This window comes from Pseudoliparis swirei, chromosome 13 (genome assembly GCF_029220125.1).
Source record: "Pseudoliparis swirei isolate HS2019 ecotype Mariana Trench chromosome 13, NWPU_hadal_v1, whole genome shotgun sequence".
Taxonomy (NCBI): domain Eukaryota; kingdom Metazoa; phylum Chordata; class Actinopteri; order Perciformes; family Liparidae; genus Pseudoliparis; species Pseudoliparis swirei.
In genome coordinates this window covers 20,436,806-20,456,976 of record NC_079400.1, presented here as the reverse complement: position 1 = coordinate 20,456,976, position 20,171 = coordinate 20,436,806, and the positions used below count along the sequence as shown (strand labels likewise).

The following is a 20,171-nucleotide window of genomic DNA, read 5'->3' as shown; positions in this document are numbered from 1 at the left end:
TTCACGTGGGGTTAAAGGTCAAGTCCTGATCCAGGAGGACAGAGGTTCTCTCCAGGGTGTTGGTGCCAGGGCAATGCGGTCTACAGAAACCACTTCACCAGATCATTGATCTCTGAGCTGCTCACAGTCAATAACTTCAGTTGTGTCAGAGTTTAACATCAAGAAGTTTCAGCTCATCATGTTTTAGGTCTTGAAGACATCTTGAAGTCCAGTGCGCTGGTTGGTCTCCTCTGGTTTGACTAGAGATATAATTGAGTCTCATCTGCAGAACAATGAAAGTTTATGGAGTGTTTCCTGTTAATATTTCCCAAAGGAAGCATGTCAATAAAAGTGGTCCGAGCTCAGAGCCTTGTGGGACTCCGTGACTCACGTTGGTCATCCAGGCTTCATCGCTTACAGATGCAAACTGAGATATATTCTATAACGCTGAGTTTCTTAGCCGTGGTGCTGGATGCCATCCACAGAATCCATGTCACCGTGTTTCATCGTCTCTGAGCCAAGCGCCTGCTTTCCATGAGCTGTTTGTATTTTTCTTGACGACAGCAGATACAAATCATTGTCCATGTTCTGCGGTCTTTAATATTTGCCATATTTCTGCTGCCTGTTGCTCAACATGAGGTCATTTTCAACATGAAGCAATAACGTTACCTCTGGGAGATCAACGGCTTCATCTCCTAAATCTGTGTCCTCTCCCGCTGGGTGCTTTTAATTATGACATAATCTTCCTCTGCATGTGTTTCTATATGTAAACCTGCTGGATCAAAGACACCAAACATATTGCGAGATCCTCTCATCGCACTTTAACTTTCATTATGTTTTCTCAAAATACCCCAAAAAAACAGAAACCAGACCGAGAGGGAGGTTGAAGAGCTTCACGCACTCACGCCGCCAAAACAACAACAAACAAACAAATCATGCATATTTTAAAATATATTCAGATTTATAGAGATCTAAATACGTAAATGAAAATGTTCCACAAAGTAAAAGTCCAGCTCATATCTTAATTTAATTAGTTTCTCTAATATGTTGCTTCTTGACTCAATATTGTGTAACTTTATTGTTATGTGTATTATTGTTTGTCTATTTCTATTTCAAGCACATTGTACCCTTTGTTCTTTCAAAAATGCAACATGAATAAAAATGACATAATTAGTTGTTGTTTTTAATTTGCACATTTAGATGCAACAAAATGAATAAGGAGTTTGAACATTTTGCAGAAGAAGCCAAAAAGAGCTCATGAAGAAACCTCGAGCTCTGGATATTCATATCGTAACTCTTAAAAAGAAAGAGATTATTATTATTATTATTTTGAAATAATAATACAGTAAAAAAAATATATATATATGTAGATAGATCATGTATATATACATATATATAAATATATACATAAGAAATATAATGTTTATATATATATAAGAAATAAAATGTAAACAAAAAACAAAAACAAATATATATATATATATATGAAATGTAAAAAATATATGTATGTATGAAATAAAATACAAATATATTGAAATAATAATACAGTAAAAAAATATATATATAGATAGGTCATGTTTATCTTTATGTATATATATATATATATGTATGATCATGAAACAAAATGTTTAATATACAGGACTGTCTCAGAAAATTAGAATATTGTGATAAAGTTCTTTATTTTCTGTAATGCAATTAAAAAAACAAAAATGTCATGCATTCTGGATTCATTACAAATCAACTGAAATATTGCAAGCCTTTTATTCTTTTAATATTGCTGATTATGGCTTACAGCTTAAGAAAACTCTAAAATCCTATCTCATAAAATTTTAATATTTCCTCAGACCAAGTTAAAAAAAAGATTTATAACAGCTGAGTGTTTGTCAAGGCTCAGGAAACCCTTGCAGGTGTTTCGAGTTAATTAGACAATTCAAGTGATTTGTTTAATACCCTACTAGTATACTTTTTCATGATATTCTAATATTTAGAGATAGGATATTTGAGTTTTCTTAAGCTGTAAGCCATAATCAGCAATATTAAAAGAATAAAAGGCTTGCAATATTTCAGTTGATTTGTAATGAATCCAGAATGCATGACATTTTTGGTTTTTGAATTGCATTACAGAAAATAAAGAACTTCATCACAATATTCTAATTTTCTGAGACAGTCCTGTATATATCTAATAAAATGTAAAAAAATAAATCTATGAAATAACATTCAAATTAAAAACTTATATATTCATATATTTTATTTTTACACCACATCCTTTTATATTGTTCTGTATTCTGCGCGTGCTATGACGTCACCCCGGCGCAGAGGGGGGGGGGGGGTCGCTGTTCCGCTGCAGGTCGGCAGAGGGAAGCGTCGCGCGCGCCTCGCTCTTCTTCCTCCTCGCGAGCCTCAGACAACACAAACAAGGCGAAGCCCCGCGCGCGCACGGACGGAGCCGAAGGCCGCGAGGCTGCTGCTGTTGGAGGAGCGAGCACGCGCGCGCGCACGCGGGCATGGACGCACGGCCGCCGCGCTGCGACTAGAGATGTCGGCCAGCTTCGTGTCCCGCGTGCTCCTCTTCGTCTCGATCTGCGCCGCCAAGTCTCTCCCGGAGCCGGGAGCCGTCGGTAAGCTGACCGGGAGGGGGTGGATGCAGCACAATGGAGGACATGGGAGTGGTTGCATTCTCCTCTTTTTTAAATGGCTTTGTCGACATTAAATATGAAATCTTCTGCACCGCTGATGTGATCCTAAGAGAGGGGGGGGGGGGGGCTCCTTGTCTGTGCTGCTATTTCAGATGGTGTGGATTCTATATTATCGATGAGGTGACGTCACACACTCGTGTTGTAATGCCTTCGAGCGAAATCTGAAGTGAAAGGCCTTTTGTGTGTGTGTGTGTGTGTGTGCGCGCGCGCGCGCGTGTGTGTCTCCTCCACGCGCACGGGCCCGCGTGTCGCATCCCATGATAAAAACAACAAAATAAATCTAAATGGATGTCAGACGCCTTTTGTGTCTTCAAAGGCAAAAAACACACAAATAATATAACAATAAATACACTGTGCACGCGCGTGAACGTGCACGCAGCAGCTGGTGTTCTATTGTTTTATTTTGAAGGACATTATGTAATTCACTGTTCATTATTCATGCTTCAAGCTATTCTGAGCAGGCTAGACAGCTAAGTACATGCACTGTACTCGTACTTGTGTACTTATACTATAAATAAATATATAAAGTTCCTAACGAGCAACACGCTGCTAAAGCATGAATAATAAATGAGGCATAATAATAATAAAGAGTTTATTTTAGTACATCCAGATGCTGGTACTGAACTGAGAAGTCTTAAGAGTACTCGTCTGTTCCTGGAGTATTTATGTCCTTTAAACCTCGTCACATGAGGTCAGCAGATTGTTGGTGTCCAGCTGATCGAAGTCGGTGATTTGACCTCGAGGTGTTTTTGGAGAAGCTCAGCGACCAATCACAGAGGAGAGAAATCTGCAGTTCAGCTCGACAGCTGGTGATTGGTCGGTCTGGTGATTGGTCGATCAGCATCTGATGACACACCGTTCATTGAGTTCACGATGGTCTGTAGAGTCACACAGACACAGGGCACGCTTTAGGGGCGGGGCTACAGGGTGATTGACAGGTTGTGTCTTAATCTCAATTTTAACCTCTTGTTTTCACTTCAATAAAGTTAATTGTAAAAAATGTTTACTTTATAAAAAATATCTGATGCGGTGTTCCGTTAGCTCCGCCCCCCTCGTGTCCCTTGTGGTTGCCATGGAAACAAGATGGTGACTATGTCCACTTCCTGTCGACAGTTTATACGCAAAGACTCAGGATTCAGTTGGGTTCAAAGCAGCGTTTTACTGGATTCCTACACACACACACACACACACACACACACACACACACAAGGGAGCCTTTATTGACCCAAGTATGGTAATTGGGGACAGCATTGACACACACACACACATGGATGCTGTTGATGTGAGTGTTTTGCATGGAGGGGTTGGTCACACGGGGCCCTGGAGGTTTAAGATGGCGACGGCTACAGAGCCCGAGCCAGCATTTTTTTGGAGAGTCAGCTGGTATCCATGGTAACCGTCCCCCCTCCCGCCCCCCCACACCAACAACCCCCTCGGTGTGACCCACATCCACGCTCGTCCACCAACACGGGAAACAACATGTTCTGGGGCTGAAAGGAGGAGGAAACATCGGCGAGGAGGAGAAGAGATCACCGTGAGGAGGAGAGGTCACGGCTAGGAAGAGGAGAGGTCACGGCGAGGAGGAGGAGGAGGAGGAGAGGTCACGGCTAGGAAGAGGAGAGGTCACGGCGAGGAGGAGGAGGAGAGGTCACGGCGAGGAGGAGGAGAGGTCACGGCGAGGAGGAGGAGAGGTCATGGCGAGGAGGAGGAGGAGGAGAGGTCACGGCGAGGAAGAGGAGAGGTCACGGCGAGGAGGAGGAGGAGAGGTCACGGCGAGGAGGAGGAGGAGGAGGAGGAGAGGTCACGGCGAGGAAGAGGAGAGGTCACGGCGAGGAGGAGGAGGAAGAGAGGTCACGGCGAGGAGGAGGAGGAAGAGAGGTCACGGCGAGGAAGAGGAGAGGTCACGGCGAGGAGGAGGAGGAGAGGTCACGGCGAGGAGGAGGAGGAGAGGTCACGGCGAGGAGGAGGAGGAGAGGTCACGGCAAGGAGGAGGAGGAGAGGTCACGGCGAGGAGGAGGAGGAAGAGGAGAGGTCACAGTGAGGTAGAGGAGAGGTCACGGTGAGGAGGAGGAGGAGAGGTCACGGCGAGGAGGAGGAGGAGAGGTCACGGCGAGGTAGAGGAGGAGAGGTCACGGCGAGGAGGAGGAGGAGAGGTCACGGCGAGGAGGAGAGGTCACGGCGAGGAGGAGGAGGAAGAGGAGAGGTCACGGCGAGGAGGAGGAGGAGGAGAGGTCACGGCGAGGAAGAGGAGAGGTCACGGCGAGGAGGAGGAGGAGGAGAGGTCACGGCGAGGAGGAGCAGAGGTCACCCCCTAACTCTCGATGGTCGACCTTTAACCCGTGTGTTTCTGCGCTCCCCAGAGGTGCAGATTAAGATCCAGGTGTTCGACAACAGCGACCTGTCTCCGCTGGCGGGCGCTCAGGTGCAGGTCCACGGCAACCAGACCGTGTTGGCGTCCAGCCGGGCCGGCGGCGACGGCGTGCTGAGGGTGAGCTTCCTGTACCGCCCGGGGACCTGGGTCATCATCACGGCCTCCAAGCCCGACTACGTCACCAACTCGATGCCCTGGCACTCCAGCCGCATCCCCCGTACGTTGGCTTATTTGTTGTTTTATCTTCACGTCCTTCTGATGAAATCTGCCTGACAACAGGATTGTTTCAGTCGCCTCATTGGCCGGCTGCCTCTCATCACAGCGTCTGCTGTTCAGACTCTTCGTCTCACGCTGCTTATTGTTTAAAAACATTGGATTCATTCAGCATTTTTTTATTGTTTTATTGTTTATAAATATATATTTGATTATTTATATGAATATATATTTATTTATATAAATATACATATTTATATATAAATATATATATGTATTATATTTATCTATATCTATACATATATATAAATATGTATATATATAAATAAATATATACATGAAAGATACATTTATAGTAATTAATCGCCGGTCTCTTCTTCTGTTCTGGTAGTTTACGCCTCGGTGAGCCTCTACCTGCTGTTCCAGAGACCAGGAACCCTGATCCTGTACGATGACGTCCTGCAGGTGCTGTCGGGGTCGCCAGGTAACCACGATAAACAAACCCAAATATCTGATCGTGCAGCTGGGAGTCAACATGGCCCTCGAGGTTTCAGGCCTGCTGGGTGACGGTCGTCCTTTTCCTGGAGAAGAAGAAGAAGTCAGCAGAAGTCCTGTCATCCTGAATCGTGATGACAGGAAGTCACTGCGTAACATTTCGATGACCTTGGGTCACCACGGCAACCGCTGCAGCAGAGAGTTTATGAATGTTTCTGCTCGGTCCTGCATCGCTTTGAGTGACATGGGGACGAGAGCCGGCTGCAGGTCTATTTTATTATCATTCTTAATTATTCCTCTTCCCAGGAGCTCGCAACCAGCCGCTGGTGCAGCTGCAGAGGAAGTCGCTGCAGCTGGCGCCCGACGCCAACGACACGGCGCTGTCCGCCACGCTGACCACGGCCAGGACGCAGTACGAGATCGGGGGCTTCCCCTTCCTGCTCGGCCAGGAGACCAACAGCTCGGGTGGGTGGAGCGAGCAGCGATGCCACAGGGGGAATCATTATGGGATGTTTTAGATTCTTAATCTCAGTTTTAACGGTTTCACTCTGACCTTTAAGAAGGCGCCAATTTATTGCAGGACTGCATTAGTTTAAGGTGAAAAATCCCACAAAAAAATAAATTAGGCTGCATTTCTATGTGCAATAAAAAATATCTATATTTATTTTTCTTAATATAAAATATCTATTTATTTTTCTGAATTAAAAATATAAATATATAATTTTTTTTTTAAATTTAAAACATTAAAAAATATATATATATTTTCCTTAATTAAAAAAATATAAATTTATTTTTCTTAATTACATTTCTTTTTTAAATACATTCTTTTCTTATTTTTTTCTCTCTTGTGTTAAAGATATCTTTTATTTGTTGAGGGATCCTTGTCAAAACTAATGTTATAGAGAAATTCTGAAAAGTTATTTCAAATTGTTTATATTTTTTCTCTTAAATATCAACATGTCTGAAATCATCCGCTGCATCATACCCAGTTTACCATGACATGTGACACACACCTGATTAAACTACATCATGATTTAGAGGTGACTTCATGACCACAGTAGCCTCAAACATCCTGACCCCTCGAGTCGTATCTTCCCCCTCTGACCTCTGACCTCTTCTCTCCAGGTGCGGAGACTGGCTGGACGGACCTGACGGCGCTGGCCGTGGTCAGCGTTCAGCTCCTGGACAAAGACGGCGCCGTGATCCAGGTGTCCGACCCGATCCACGTCTCCGTGCCGCTGCCGTCCGACACCCGCAACCGGATGGCCACCAGCGTGCCGGCGTGGCTGTACCAGCCCAAGACGGGTGAGGGCGGCTGTGAGAGCGCGGCGGTTCTCTTCGTGTTCCCCCGGCCCGCCGCTCAACATGTGCGCCTCTTGCAGGGCTTTGGGTCCGCACCGGGACGGGCTACATCAAGAAGGAGGGCCCGCTGTTCGTGTGGAACGTGGTGGTTCCACAGATGGGGTACTGGCTCGCCGCGTTCCCCTCGTCTTCAGGTAGCGTGACAGCGGTCGGTGCTTTAAGTCTTGAGTCTGGTGATGAAGACAAGTGTGAGGATGACGTCATCCTGGAGACAACGGGGAGATAGCGCCACAAGAAGACCCAAAGACATGGGGTTCTTTTTATAGCATTTTGGATTATTGCAGAATTTCAGGCCAAATGTTCAGGATTCTTACAGGTTTTTAAAGAAGCTAACGTCTCCTCCACTAAGCTGAAGGAGGACTAGTGGACTAGTGAGGACGCTTAGTCGTCTCCTTTTAGACTCTAAGAGTCACCAGAGGAGTGTCCACTAACCGGTTTTATATATCGGACATTTATTTTATACCAATTTTTTTAATTTGTCATTTTTTAAAATATGAAAACACATATATATATATATATATAGATATAAACATTTTTTTAACATTATTTTTTTTAACATTTATTTTATTTCAATAATAAATGAAAGGAAGACACAACGACATCTAGACGAGGGAACAGGAAGTGTTTTCTGACTGAAAAAAGTAGGAGGCTGGTGATTTTTTAATTTAATTTAATTTTGTAGAAGAACATTTCTATTTTAACATTTTTTATTTTATTCATTTCATTTATAAATGTCTTGTCTAAATGTTTGTATTCATGTTTTAACCTGTTGCTGCTGTACTGCCTGATGAGTCGCCCATCACATGCACTATAGCCATCCTCCGGTTCTGACCCCCGCGTGTCGTGGTGCAGGTCTGGACCTGTCCCATCCGGGCCTGAGGGACATCACCACCTACCACACCCTGTTCCTGCTCTCCATCCTGGCCTCGCTGGCCCTGCTGGTGCTCATCCTGCTGTGCGTGCTGCTCTACTACTGCAGGTGTGGCGGTGCAGGCCTCACCTTTAGGCTCCTCTTCATCAAGCATGCCAAAGCCCATAGCCGGGAACGCGGGTCTCAGAATAGTTTGAGAGGCTCTTCTTTCCTTTCTGACCTTCGGTGTTTTTTCATTTTCCCAGGCGTAAGTGTCTAAAGCCTCGCCGCCAGCAGGGGAAGCCTCACGCCGGCAATCTGAACGGCGCCAAGAGGGACCAGGGCACCTCCATGTCACGCCTGAACCTGATCTGCGGGGGCCACGCCGAGTCCGGCCCCTCCAACGACAAGTCGGACATGTCCCCGTCCCGAGACTACCGGAGCTCCCGGGAGGACCTGACCAAGCACGTCCCGGCTCACATGCTGCGGCACGCCAAGGGGAAGACGGCGTCGGGGCCCCAGCGCGGCGAGAGCTTCCCCATGAAGGTGACCCGAGCCACGGAGACCAACAACCTGGACAACCCTCTGCTGCACGAGGACTACAAGGAGTCCGAGTACCACCGGCACCACAGCGCCAACGACAACCGCGGCTACGCCTCGGACCCCCCGTCCCCGCCGCGCTTCCAGGGCTACGTGCCGAGCCAGGGGGACAAGCCGCCCGAGTACTCGGCGGCGGCCGCGGACGGCCTGGCCAGGCCCACCTCCCTGAACACCCAAGCGGGCCAGATCATCTTCTGCAGCTCCATCGACCAGATGAAGGAGAACATGTACCGCAGCATGGTGCCCACGCTGGTCATCCCGGCCCACTACATGCGCATGCCCTCCGAGTTCTCCAAAGACGGCAAGGACCAGAAGGACCAGGACAAAGACGGAGCGCCGATGGGAGGCGGCCAGCACCACCACCACCAAGGGGACGGCTCTGAGGATCCCAGCTGGGCGTCCGACTCCTCCGGCGGCCCCATGACCATCCCGGTGCTCTTCAACGACTCCACCATGGCGCAGATGAACGGCGAGCTGCAGGCCCTGACGGAGAAGAAGCTGAAGGAGCTGGGCGTCAAGCAGCACCCGCGGGCGTGGTTCATCTCCCTGGACGGACACAACGCTCACGTGCGCCACTCCTACATCGACGCCGGGAACGACCTCTTAGGAGGCCCCAGCAGCGCCGGCCGAGACGTGAACCTGGAGGCCCAGGAACGCATGTCGGGAATGAACCGGAAGGGGAAAGACGAGCGCTGGGGGCCGGGCGGGCGGAAGGGGCTCGGCGGTGGCGTCGGCGGCGGGAAGTGCTACTCCAAGCTGGCGTACCCCGACCACAGCGAGCCCGGCGGCGGCGAGGGGCGCCCCGTCTCCCCCGAGGAGAACTCCCTCACCCCTCTCCTGGACGAGGGTCCCTCCTCCCGAGGGTCCACCGTCACCCGGAGAGGACGCAACAGCAGCCGCAGCAGCAACGGCGGCGACTCGGTGACGAGCCCCGACGACGACCTCGACGACGACCCCGACGACAAAGACGAGAACAAGAAGAGCCCGTGGCAGAAGATCGAGGACCGGCCGCTCATGGTCTTCCACCCCAGGAAGTGAGCGGTCTGGAGCCCCCCCCCCCCCCTCCACGGGGCCAGGAAAAAACACTTGTTACCGATCTTTCCCGCGGACGGAGATCACGATAAGCACAACTTCACCGGTCCGGCTCCACGGTGCTTTCTGATTCCTCTCGTGGTCTTGGTGTCTCGCCGCTCGCCCTCGTATCCGGTTGATCGTGACCTCCGTCACCTCCGTCTGAGACATTGTGTACACTGACTGTGGAAATAGCCATTTTATAGAGCAACATATAAGAAAGAAGCACTTGCTGATAATGTTATCGTTGATTGATACCAAGCATTTGGAAGTGGTGACCTTTTTTCTTTTTAAAGGGGTTGATAAGTGATGTAGATTTCCTTCCCCGGACCTAAAACTCGGAGACGATAGAAGACGATAGACGATGCTAGAAGACAGTAGAAGAAGGTAGAAGACAATAGAAGAGGGTTGAAGACAGTTGAAGAGGGTTGAAGACAGTTGAAGATACTAGAAGACGCTAGAAGATGATGGAGGACGATAGAAGACATAGAAGAAGGTAGATGACGCTAGAAGACGCTAGAAAACGATGGAGGACGCTAGAAGACGCTAGAAGACGATAGAAGACGGTAGAAGACGATAGAAGACGTAGAAGACGATAGAAGACGATAGAAGACTTGTGCCAGCATTTCCTTGATTACTTTTCTTTTCGAGGAAATGGCGTCCCCGAGCCTCGTCTCCGTAAATATTTTCCTCCGTCAACGATTTAGCTTTAAAACGGTTGTTTTGGTCGACGTTGAGATTTTCTGTCTTGTAAATAGACTTTTTGGGGGGATTTAGAAAATGCATGCATATGAATGTATGAAATAACCAGAAGCCCCCCCCCCCCCCAGTGCTCCTGCGTAGAAGACCCCCTTCAATTGCCAAGAAAACGTGGGAAAGCTAAAAGACCACTTCACTTGAAGACTTCCTGAGATCCCGCGGGCCACTTCTCTCCTGTAAGTGCCTTCTTTCACCTGGACGGAGGGATCCACAGGCAGGTCCCAGGCACTAATAAGCACAAACAACAACAACAACAACAACAATGTGTCTCTGGGGAGCATGTCTGCCAAAAAATATTTGAAAAACGAACTTCTTTCTCGCGGCTGTGACGTCCTTTAATATCTATGTTTTATTGAACCTTTCCTCTTTTTCACTGAAACTTGTAAATTAGTTCAACCAACTGACCGAGATTTTACGGTGTAAACGACGTGCATGTGGCGTGTAGAGCAGTAGAGTAGGTGTTTCTAGTGGTGTTTTCTCCTCTTTTTTTATTATCGATCGAAGATGTTTGGCAGAAATAAAACACCAAAAAAAAGTGATGCGTTGCCAAACTAAATTGTTCCAAGATGACACCTCAATCCAGCTCATAGAAATTCACTTCCAGTCGTAAATGTTTACAGCGACTCCTCACTGACCAACAAGCTCCTCCCACTGGTTCCAAGCATCACCAACAAGCTCCTCCCACTAATTCCCAGCATCACAAATAAGCTCCTCCCTCTTGTTCCCAGCATCACCAACAAGCTCCTCCCACTTTACCCAGCATCAGCAACAAGCTCCTCTCACTGGTTCCTAGCACCACCAACAAGCTCCTCCCACTGGTTCCTAGCACCACCAACAAGCTCCTCCCACTGGTTCCCAGCATCACCAACAAGCACCTCCCACTGGTTCCCAGCATCACCAACAAGCTCCTCCCACTGGTTCCCAGCATCACCAACAAGCACCTCCCACTGGTTCCTAGCACCACCAACAAGCTCCTCCCACTGGTTCCCAGCATCACCAACAAGCACCTCCCACTGGTTCCCAGCATCACCAACAAGCTCCTCCCACTGGTTCCCAGCATCACCAACAAGCTCCTCCCACTGGTTCCCAGCATCACCAACAAGCTCCTCCCACTGGTTCCCAGCTGCTCGTTGGTCTGACGTCTGGAGAACTGGTTCCTACTGAAATGCTGTAAATGTTTTGTCCAGTTTTTATTGTCGTTGTCATTGAGTCGTGCGGTCGTGGCGTTCCCTGTCTGAAGCCGCTTCGTGGACTTAATGCAGCGCAGAGGAACCACTGGACCGCGTTTCGGGAGCCAGAGGCCGTCGTCGTTTTGCTCATGGGCTCGGTCAGCTGTTCGTAAACTGTAAATTGATTCTTTCTGTACGTCAGATGAAATATATAAATAAATGTGTTCCCACGGGTCAGTCTGCGGTTTTATTTTGAGAGAAGCTGTGAAATAAATGTGAACACAAAGCCGAGAGGAACTGACGGGAAGTTCTGACCCGACGCAGAACTAACTTCAAGTAGAAGAATAAATACTTTTATTGTCATATTACATATAGTTATGTACATAGATGAAATGTATTCTCTGCATTGATCCCACCCTTCGTACATAAGGAGCAGTGGGCTGCAGCTCAGGGAGCAACTGGGGGTTCAGTGCCTTGCTCATGGACACTGACATACAACTAATGGGGAGAGCAAAAAGTTTTCACTCTTAACTCACTATTAATTATTGTGGTATGAAATAGATTCTTTTGATGTCTTATTTTAATGTTACGTATTGATCTCAAACTGTGATTCTCTAAACTATAAATATGATCTGTGAATAAATATAATAAATCAGGTCTAAAGAAAAGAAACCGAAATTATATTTAGAAGTAGGCTATATCAAATAAAAAGTGTTTTAACTCAGGAGTACAATCAGTGTTGTACTTGAACTCGTAGTGCAGTACTCTCATGAAGTACTACTGTGATGTATTCTTTATTTACATTGAACCAGTGGAGGATAAAGTACACAGATATGTGTTTACTCAAACAGCAGTACTACTGTGTAGAAATCACCCGTGAAAGTTTGTGTATGGTACATGAGCATCACAATGTACTTAAAGTACACAAATAAAAACACACGTTTTATTATTACATATATATTATTATATTTTGTGTACTTTCCCTCGGAGGACAATAAAGTCTCATTTGTGTGTACTTATGTGTAATATTTACATTTGAGATGTAGTAGTAGAAGTATAAATACTCAAATAAAATACAAGTACCTCAAAAGTCCAGTACTCAGTTAATTGTACTTTAGCTTTGATGAACACGAACTAATAAAACATTCAGACCACGTGACCACCGTGTACTGCCCCTTTAAACGCCAACCCTGCAGTCACGTGAGCGCGCGCGTGTCACGTGACCCGTTAAGTGCGAGCAGCTTCCGCTCTTTGTGCTCTTCCAGTTGACGCGAAGCCGCTGGAACCTTCCGCTTCGTTTGGGGACTTTTCTTGTTTCTGCTGCTCCAGATTTACCAGGTGAGAAAAAACACTTCCGGGTTGGTTCGCTGGCCGGAAGTCATTCAAGCCGGTTAGCTGTGTCGTTAGCCACATGCTAACCGGTGACGAGGGTTGCGCGAGGCTTCCAGGGTTAAACATCTAGTGGCAACATTGTTTACGTTAAGCACTCTGTTTGTTTTTCATGTGTTGTTGTTGTGAGAGGAGCTGCTGCACTGAGCTGCTTGTTAATATCTGAACTCGAGCTGTCTAGTTATGGTAAATATAATTATACTAATGTATTAGCTGCAGTGGGTTATGGGTGCAGTCACTCAAACACTTTAATTTTAGTATTTTATACTTTTGTAACTTTGTACTTTTATTTTGCAGAGAAAGATTTCATTTTTTATATTTATTTGATAACTTCACTTATTTTGAATCGTCAGATAAATAATACAAACTTATTGGTGAGACTGAACATTAACTCTAATTTATTTAAAGTGTTTCCACATATCCACTTTTTTTCTGATAAAATCATTAAGCAGGAATCCTAATTTACTCTTTCATGCAAAATATTAAAAAAATATTTTGTCTACCTGAATTGTGATTTTCTTTCTTCTTTTTAACCCACAAGCAATTATTTATAACTTATGTTACACACTAGCTCTGCAACCATCAACATGTATCAAGTACAATATTTAACCAACTGTTTAAAACGTTAGAATTAGCAGTTTCTCTTTGTAATATATATTTATTATCTTTAATGTTTGGATTGTTTATAAATTGTCTGAAATTATCCAATACATTTTTTTTGTCCATATCATATTCTATTAGTATTTCTATTTAATTTGAATTCGTTTTACTAAACTAATTTAGTAGGTAAGTAAATAACACATTTAACCAGCTTTTATGTATATATATAAATAACTGGTCCTGGACTAGTTATTTAAATAAAATAAATATACACTTTTATTAATCCCCAAGGGGAAATTAGTTCTCTGCATTTAACCCATCCTTAGTTATTAAGGAGCAGTGGGCTGCAGTGAAGCAACTGGGGGTTCAGTGCCTTGCTCAAGGACACTTCGACTTGCAACTAATGGGGAGAGCGGGGATCGAACCGACAACCTTGCGGTTGCAGGACGGCCCCCTTACCCCACTGAGCTACAGCCGCCCATTTAATTGGCTAAAACAAAACTACAAAGTTCTAAAGAAGAAGAAACATTTATAATTAAAATGTTATCGTGACCTTTGCCATTGAATTCCATTGTTGAGGAATATAAATTGTTACAGATATTAAAGCAATAGAAAGACGGCTGCCTTATCTTAGGGCTCCGTTTCCAGGATGATTTGGTTTCTCAAACGATGAGCTCTGATTGGCTCTCATAGTTGAGGTTCTGTCCTGACGGCCCGGTTCTCTGCTGCAGATGTGGATCCTGGTCCCGGCGCTGCTGGTGCTCGGCTCGGCGCTGGTCTGCCCGGACGGAGACGAGTGCGAGAGCAACAACACCTGCTGCAAGGACGCGGCGGGCCAATACGGCTGCTGCCCGCTGCCGCGCGTGAGTCACCGCAGACCCCAGACCTGCATGTGAAGGATGTCGAGTTACTGTGAGGAACCGAGAACTGGTCCTGGACCAGTTCATCAAACTGAAGACGTCTCTTTATACGCTGATGATACTTTACTAATAACTAAAGTTTCTTTATACGCTGATGATACTTTACTAATAACTAAAGTTTCTTTATACGCTGATGATACTTTACTAATAACTGAAGTTTCTTTATACACTGATGATACTTTACTAATAACTAAAGTTTCTTTATACACTGATGATACTTTACTAATAACTAAAGTTTCTTTATACGCTGATGATACTTTACTAATAACTAAAGTTTCTTTATACACTGATGATACTTTACTAATAATTAAAGTTTCTTTATACACTGATGATACTTTACTAATAACTAAAGTTTCTTTATACGCTGATGATACTTTACTAATAACTGAAGTTTCTTTATACGCTGATGATACTTTACTAATAACTGAAGAAGTTTCTTTATATGATAGTTTCCGTTTTACCAAAATAAAAGTTCCTTGTCGTAACTTTAAGTACAAAAGTAATGGAAGCAAAAAGTTCTTCATGAATTCAAAGTAACTCGGTGAAGCCGGTTAATTGATATTAATGGTCGATTAACGGCGACTCTTAAGACTCTGTGACCCTGAAGAGGTCGTGACCCCAGGGACCGAGCTTCCTCTTGTCTTCTCTGTGTTTCTACGTCTCATTTAAATAATCATCCTGTCCCCCTGCAGGCCGAGTGTTGTACTGACCTCCTCCACTGCTGCTACGAGGGCACGCTCTGCGACCTGGTCCACGGCCGCTGTGTCAACAAGACGGTGTCCCTGCCCTGGAGGAGGCGCCTCCCCCCCCGACCGGCGGCTCCTCGGGTAACGACGGAGGAGGAGGAGGAGTTATTCTTTTGCTTACCGTCGTACTTTTTTTAGAAAGTTTTCCATCCTCAAGTAGCAGATTTTATTTTCTTAAGTTTTAGAAATGCAGTAATAGGAAGACACAGATTAAAAGTCCTGCTGTTGACGTGTTGTTGTTGTTCCAGCAGCAGCTCCGAGCCGTGGTGTGTCCGGACCGTGAGTCCGAGTGTCCCGACGGCACCACCTGCTGCCAGCTGGCCGGCGGCTCGTGGGGCTGCTGTCTGTTCCCCAAGGTGACGCTCTGACCCGCGGCTCCACCTCGATGCATCGGGATCATGACTGACTGTGTTGCTCCTCAGGCCGTGTGCTGCGAGGACAAACGCCACTGCTGCCCCGAGAGGACGACCTGCGACCTCCAGCACGCACGCTGCCAGGCCGGCAGGCGGGGGTCCTTCCCCATGCTGGAGAAGAGGCCCGCCAGGAGGACGGGGAACCACTCGGGTAGGGAGCCGCTCTGGTAGGGAACGGCTCTGGTAGGGAACCACTCGGGTAGGGAGCCACTCGGGTAGGGAGCCGCTCGGGTAGGGAACCCCTCGGGTAGGGAACCCCTCGGGTAGGGAACGGCTCGGGTAGGGAACGGCTCGGGTAGGGAACCCCTCGGGTAGGGAACGGCTCGGGTAGGGAACCCCTCGGGTAGGGAACGGCTCGGGTAGGGAACGCCTCGGGTAGGGAACCCCTCGGGTAGGGAACGGCTCGAGTAGGGAACCCCTCGGGTAGGGAACGGCTCGGGTAGGGAGCCGCTCGGGTAGGGAACGGCTCGAGTAGGGAACATTTCTTGTAGATGTTTATGACGAATAGGGATTAACTACATAATAACTGAAGATGTCTTTGTATGACACTAATAACCCGACTCTTTGACCTCCTGCAGCTCCATTGGTGGGTTCTGTAGTTCCTCCGGTGGGTTCTGTAGTTCCTCCGGTGGGTTCTGTAGTTCCTCCGGTGGGTTCTGTAGTTCCTCCGGTGGGTTCGGTGACGTGTCCCGGTGGCCAGAGCAGCTGCCCAGATGGTTACACCTGCTGCCTCAAGAGAGGCGGAGCTTACAGCTGCTGCCCGTACGCTCAGGTACGCATGTTGTTAACGTGTGTGTGGCTCTATTTCAGCTCTTTGTTGTTTCCTGGACAGTTAAACTAACTCTTCATGGTTTTCATTCACACCGTCCAGGACGAGTGACTCTTCTGTTTAATTATTTACTGGAAGACTTTGAAGTCTGATATTTCGCGTCGGGGTTCATGTTGTCTGAACTTCAGGAATGTGTCTGATGACCTCATCCTGCAGTCTGAAGAGGGCGTGTCTCTCTCCTTCAGGCCGTGTGCTGCAGCGACCAGCTGCACTGCTGCCCCCCCGACACGGAGTGCGACCTGGAGCACGGCGCCTGCAAGGCCGGCGCCACGGCGAGCACGACGGCGCCGCTGAGGAGGCTCGCGGCCGCGTCCCGTGACGGTGAGTAGAGAGAGAGAGAGAGAGATAGAGAGGGAGGGTGAGAGAGTCTGAAGGTTTAGACGAGTCTTGATTCGTTCTCGTCCCGTCAGTCGAGTGTCCGGACGCTTCGGCGTGTCCCGCCCAGACGACCTGCTGCAAGACGACCAGCGGCGTGTACGGCTGCTGCCCCATGCGCAACGTGAGTATCAGGACAGGAAGTGTGTGTGTGTGTGTGTGTGTGACGCTTTCCTCTCCTTCAGGCCGTGTGCTGCTCAGATCACCTCCACTGTTGTCCCGAAGGCACCGACTGTGACGTCGCCCACAGCGCCTGTATTAACGCCCGCGGAGAGACCGCCATGAGCGCCATCGCCGTGACGACGCTGGAGGAAGTCCAGAGCAACGGTCAGAGCGGGTCGTCCTCAAACCTTCCCGGCCCTAAACGTTGTCGTTTTGACGGTGATTGATATTCACGGAGCTGTTCTGACGTCCTCCAGGCGCCGTGGTTCCCTGCAACGGCTCGGTGGTCTGCGCCGCCGGCAGCACCTGCTGCTCGCTGCCACAGGTAGCGCCGCCTGGCCGTCCAGACGTTGTTGTTGTTGTTGTTGTTACTCGGCGTCTCCTCCCCCCGCAGGCCGTGTGTTGCGAGGATCACCTCCACTGCTGCCCGCACGCCACCGTCTGCAACCTGGAGGCCTCCACGTGCGACGACGCCGCGGCCGGCACCGCCACGCCGTGGCACGCCAAAGGCCCCGCCTCCCTGTGGAACGCCATAAGCCCCGCCTCCCCGGCGCCCGACGCCAAGTGCGACGAGTCGGCGTCGTGCCCCGAGCGGTCGACCTGCTGCCGGACGCAGGGCGGCGGCTGGGCGTGCTGCCCGATGCCGCAGGCGAGTGGCGCGCCGTGAAGGGTTAACGTGTCTAAGGAAGCCCTGAGGGCCAAACTGAGCGCTCCGAGGGCGCCATGCCGACCCGTGGAGAGGTTCTATCTGAATAGACACTGTTACATTAATGCAGTTTTTTGACGACTACATGAGAATAAAAACATTAAACTTAAACTGACAAACTAATACAGAGTAACTATGAATAAATACATTCTTTAAAGTAAATGAACTGCAGGATTGTTGCACATAATTAATGTGTTTAAGGTCCATACTTTGTGATCTGTAAATCACAATATCTTTCATAACTCCCCAGTGAATTTGTCATGTAATGCTGCGGCGCCCCCTGCAGGCCGTGTGCTGCAGCGACCTCCTGCACTGCTGCCCGCGCGCCACCGTCTGCAACCTGCCGACCGAGACCTGCGACGACCCGGCGGGCGTCTCGCCGCCGGCCCGCTGGCTGGAGAAGACGCCGGCCGTGACCTCCGAGGTGTGTGTGGGTGTGGGTGTGGGTGTGTGTGGTGTGGGTGTGTGTGTGGGTGTGTGGTGAATCAAAGTCTCTGGACACCACCTACCTGACGGAGGCCGGAGCCGCTTCCTGTCCGGAGCCTCAAGGGGTTAAAAACTAAAAGCTCCTTAAGGCTCAATTAATGTTGACTTTAAATAATAAAGTAAAATAAAAAGTGACCGTGTAGCCTTGACGTCGTCACGTGACCTTGTGATGTAACTCCGCCCCTCTCTGGCTCCAGAGGGCCCCGGCCCCGCTGCAGGGCTCCGGTCCGGCCCGGCCCACCAGGACCGCCTGCGACGAACAGACCAGCTGCCCCCGAGACGCCACCTGCTGCTTCATGGGCGCCGCCCGCCGCTGGGGCTGCTGCCCCGTGCCCGAGGTGAGGCGGGGGGAGGGAGAGGAGTTGTAGATGACGTAAGGCGGTAGCCTTCTTGATACTAACCCCCCCCCCCCCCCCCGCAGGCGGTGTGCTGTGGGGATGGCCTCCACTGCTGCCCCGAGGGCCACGCCTGCGAGCCGCACCGCTCCGCCTGCTCCCGGGGGGCCGGCGTGCCCTGGCTCTCCAAGCTGAGCGCCGTGGCGACGCCCGGCGCCGTGTCGGACGTCAAGTGCGACGGCCGCAGCAGCTGCACCGCCGGAACCACGTGCTGCAAGCTGCTGACGGGCGAGTGGGGCTGCTGCCCGCTGGTCCAGGTCCGACCCGAGAGGACGACAGTATCTCAGGTTCCCCCCGTCGGCGTCGTGAAGGTTTAACCCGAGCGTCTCCCTTCAGGCCGTCTGCTGCGCCGACCGAGAGCACTGCTGCCCGCAGGGCTACACCTGCAACATGGAGACCAGCACCTGTGAGAAGGCGAGCCCGCAGACCACAGTGGTACGGCCCGACGGCGCCGCGGAGGAGGAGGACGCCGGGACCGTACCATGTGACGCCGCGGGGGAGTTCCGCTGCTCCGAGCGGGACACGTGCTGCAGGGTGTCGGCCTCCGAGTGGGCCTGCTGCCCCTCCCCCCAGGTACGCCCCCCCCCCCCCAGGAGTTACTGAGCAGGTGTATTTTAGAAAAAACATACTACTGATGGTGTAACTGTTTCTTAATCACTGGATGTGTAGAATAGATAAATTCTGATGAGTCTTAAAGTTTATTTCCAGGAATCTGACCTCATTAACATAATCTCTGGTTTTTGGCCTTTTCCCTATTCATACATTATTCCCTCGTTCTCGTCTGCCAGGCGGTCTGCTGCCCCGACTCGAGGCACTGCTGCCCCGCCCGACACTCGTGTGACCCGCGAGCCGCCGGCTGCTCCCCGCTGACCTGGGGCGCTCCGCTGGGGGTCAGGAGGAGGCTTTAGGTCCTGGGGGGGCGGCGGCCATCTTTGATCTGAAACGCTGTCCGTGGACGACACTTCCTATTGGGAGGTCTTTTATTTCGGTGATGAAGATGAAGAGGAGACTCGGTGGTGGCAGTGAAGACTTCATGGTGATTAAGATGAAGCACGTGTGGAGGTTTCATGTTGACTCGTTTCTCGTAGATGAGGATGAGGAGGAAATGTTCATCAAATCCTCGACAAACGAAACCACAATAAATCCTTTAGGGTCGTGATGTAAATCTTGTTGCGTAACGTTCAAGCAGCTGGACGGTGGCGTTTGTTTCCCCAAACAAATAAACCGTGTTTAGTTTGTTGTGTTTAACTAAATACGATGCGGACGCATTGGAGGAGATGCACTGGTTACCTTGATCTGGAGTAAACAGGTGGTTGTTGTTGTTGTTGACTGTTAATAAATACAAATGTATAAAATTCTCCTGTCAGGTCTGAAGTTATTCCTCCATAAAATAGATCCTGCAGCTTTAAAAACATCTGCTGAGGAGATGTTGCCGTTAATCCACCTCCATGAAGTTTGTTTAGGGATTATTTAACTAACAGATTATATTTAGACTTCCTAATCCTCACCTTGATTTTTACCTGGAGGAGTTTCCACTTTATGAAGCTTTTATTTCCTTAAAGGAATAAATGAGCCTTGACTTATT

The 20,171-nt window shown here is 48.7% G+C and overlaps 2 protein-coding genes across 4 annotated transcripts; both read left to right on the top strand.

Annotated features, from left to right (window-relative positions):
- The first annotated feature begins 2,428 nt into the window (after positions 1–2,428).
- Positions 2,429–11,802, top strand: LOC130203822 (protein FAM171A2). The gene is made up of 8 exons (XM_056430242.1): positions 2,429–2,597; positions 5,036–5,263; positions 5,651–5,743; positions 6,061–6,219; positions 6,880–7,059; positions 7,137–7,250; positions 7,969–8,095; positions 8,233–11,802. Exons 1-8 carry the CDS (start codon positions 2,516–2,518, stop codon positions 9,602–9,604), a joined length of 2,355 nt encoding a protein of 784 aa, XP_056286217.1. The 5' UTR covers positions 2,429–2,515; the 3' UTR covers positions 9,605–11,802.
- Positions 11,803–12,789: 987 nt separating this feature from the next.
- grnb (granulin b) lies at positions 12,790–19,944 on the top strand. Of its 3 annotated transcripts, XM_056430437.1 has the most exons (16): positions 12,790–12,903; positions 14,286–14,417; positions 15,167–15,301; positions 15,469–15,576; positions 15,643–15,784; positions 16,212–16,405; positions 16,648–16,783; positions 16,873–16,961; positions 17,023–17,164; positions 17,257–17,324; positions 17,394–17,648; positions 17,992–18,129; positions 18,389–18,529; positions 18,613–18,843; positions 18,923–19,159; positions 19,375–19,944. In XM_056430437.1, the coding sequence occupies exons 2-16, from the start codon at positions 14,286–14,288 to the stop codon at positions 19,492–19,494; spliced, it is 2,268 nt and encodes a 755-aa protein (XP_056286412.1). In that variant the 5' UTR covers positions 12,790–12,903; the 3' UTR covers positions 19,495–19,944. The 3 variants fall into 3 exon arrangements, with proteins under 3 accessions (XP_056286412.1, XP_056286411.1, XP_056286410.1); XM_056430436.1 differs by having other exon boundaries at positions 15,472–15,576; positions 17,257–17,648; XM_056430435.1 differs by having other exon boundaries at positions 17,257–17,648.
- The last annotated feature ends 227 nt before the right edge of the window (positions 19,945–20,171 follow it).

Excerpts from the sequence above, each read along its gene's own strand:
- LOC130203822 (XM_056430242.1), top strand. The coding sequence starts at position 2,516 with ATGTCGGCCAGCTTCGTGTCCCGCGTGCTCCTCTTCGTCTCGATCTGC. Across the intron at positions 5,744-6,060 it reads GGTGCTGTCGGGGTCGCCAG|GAGCTCGCAACCAGCCGCTG; the intron begins GTAACCACGATA and ends TCCTCTTCCCAG. Across the intron at positions 8,096-8,232 it reads GTGCTGCTCTACTACTGCAG|GCGTAAGTGTCTAAAGCCTC; the intron begins GTGTGGCGGTGC and ends TCATTTTCCCAG.
- grnb (XM_056430435.1), top strand. The coding sequence starts at position 14,286 with ATGTGGATCCTGGTCCCGGCGCTGCTGGTGCTCGGCTCGGCGCTGGTC. Across the intron at positions 15,577-15,642 it reads GCTGCTGTCTGTTCCCCAAG|GCCGTGTGCTGCGAGGACAA; the intron begins GTGACGCTCTGA and ends GTTGCTCCTCAG. Across the intron at positions 16,406-16,647 it reads GCTGCTGCCCGTACGCTCAG|GCCGTGTGCTGCAGCGACCA; the intron begins GTACGCATGTTG and ends TCTCTCCTTCAG.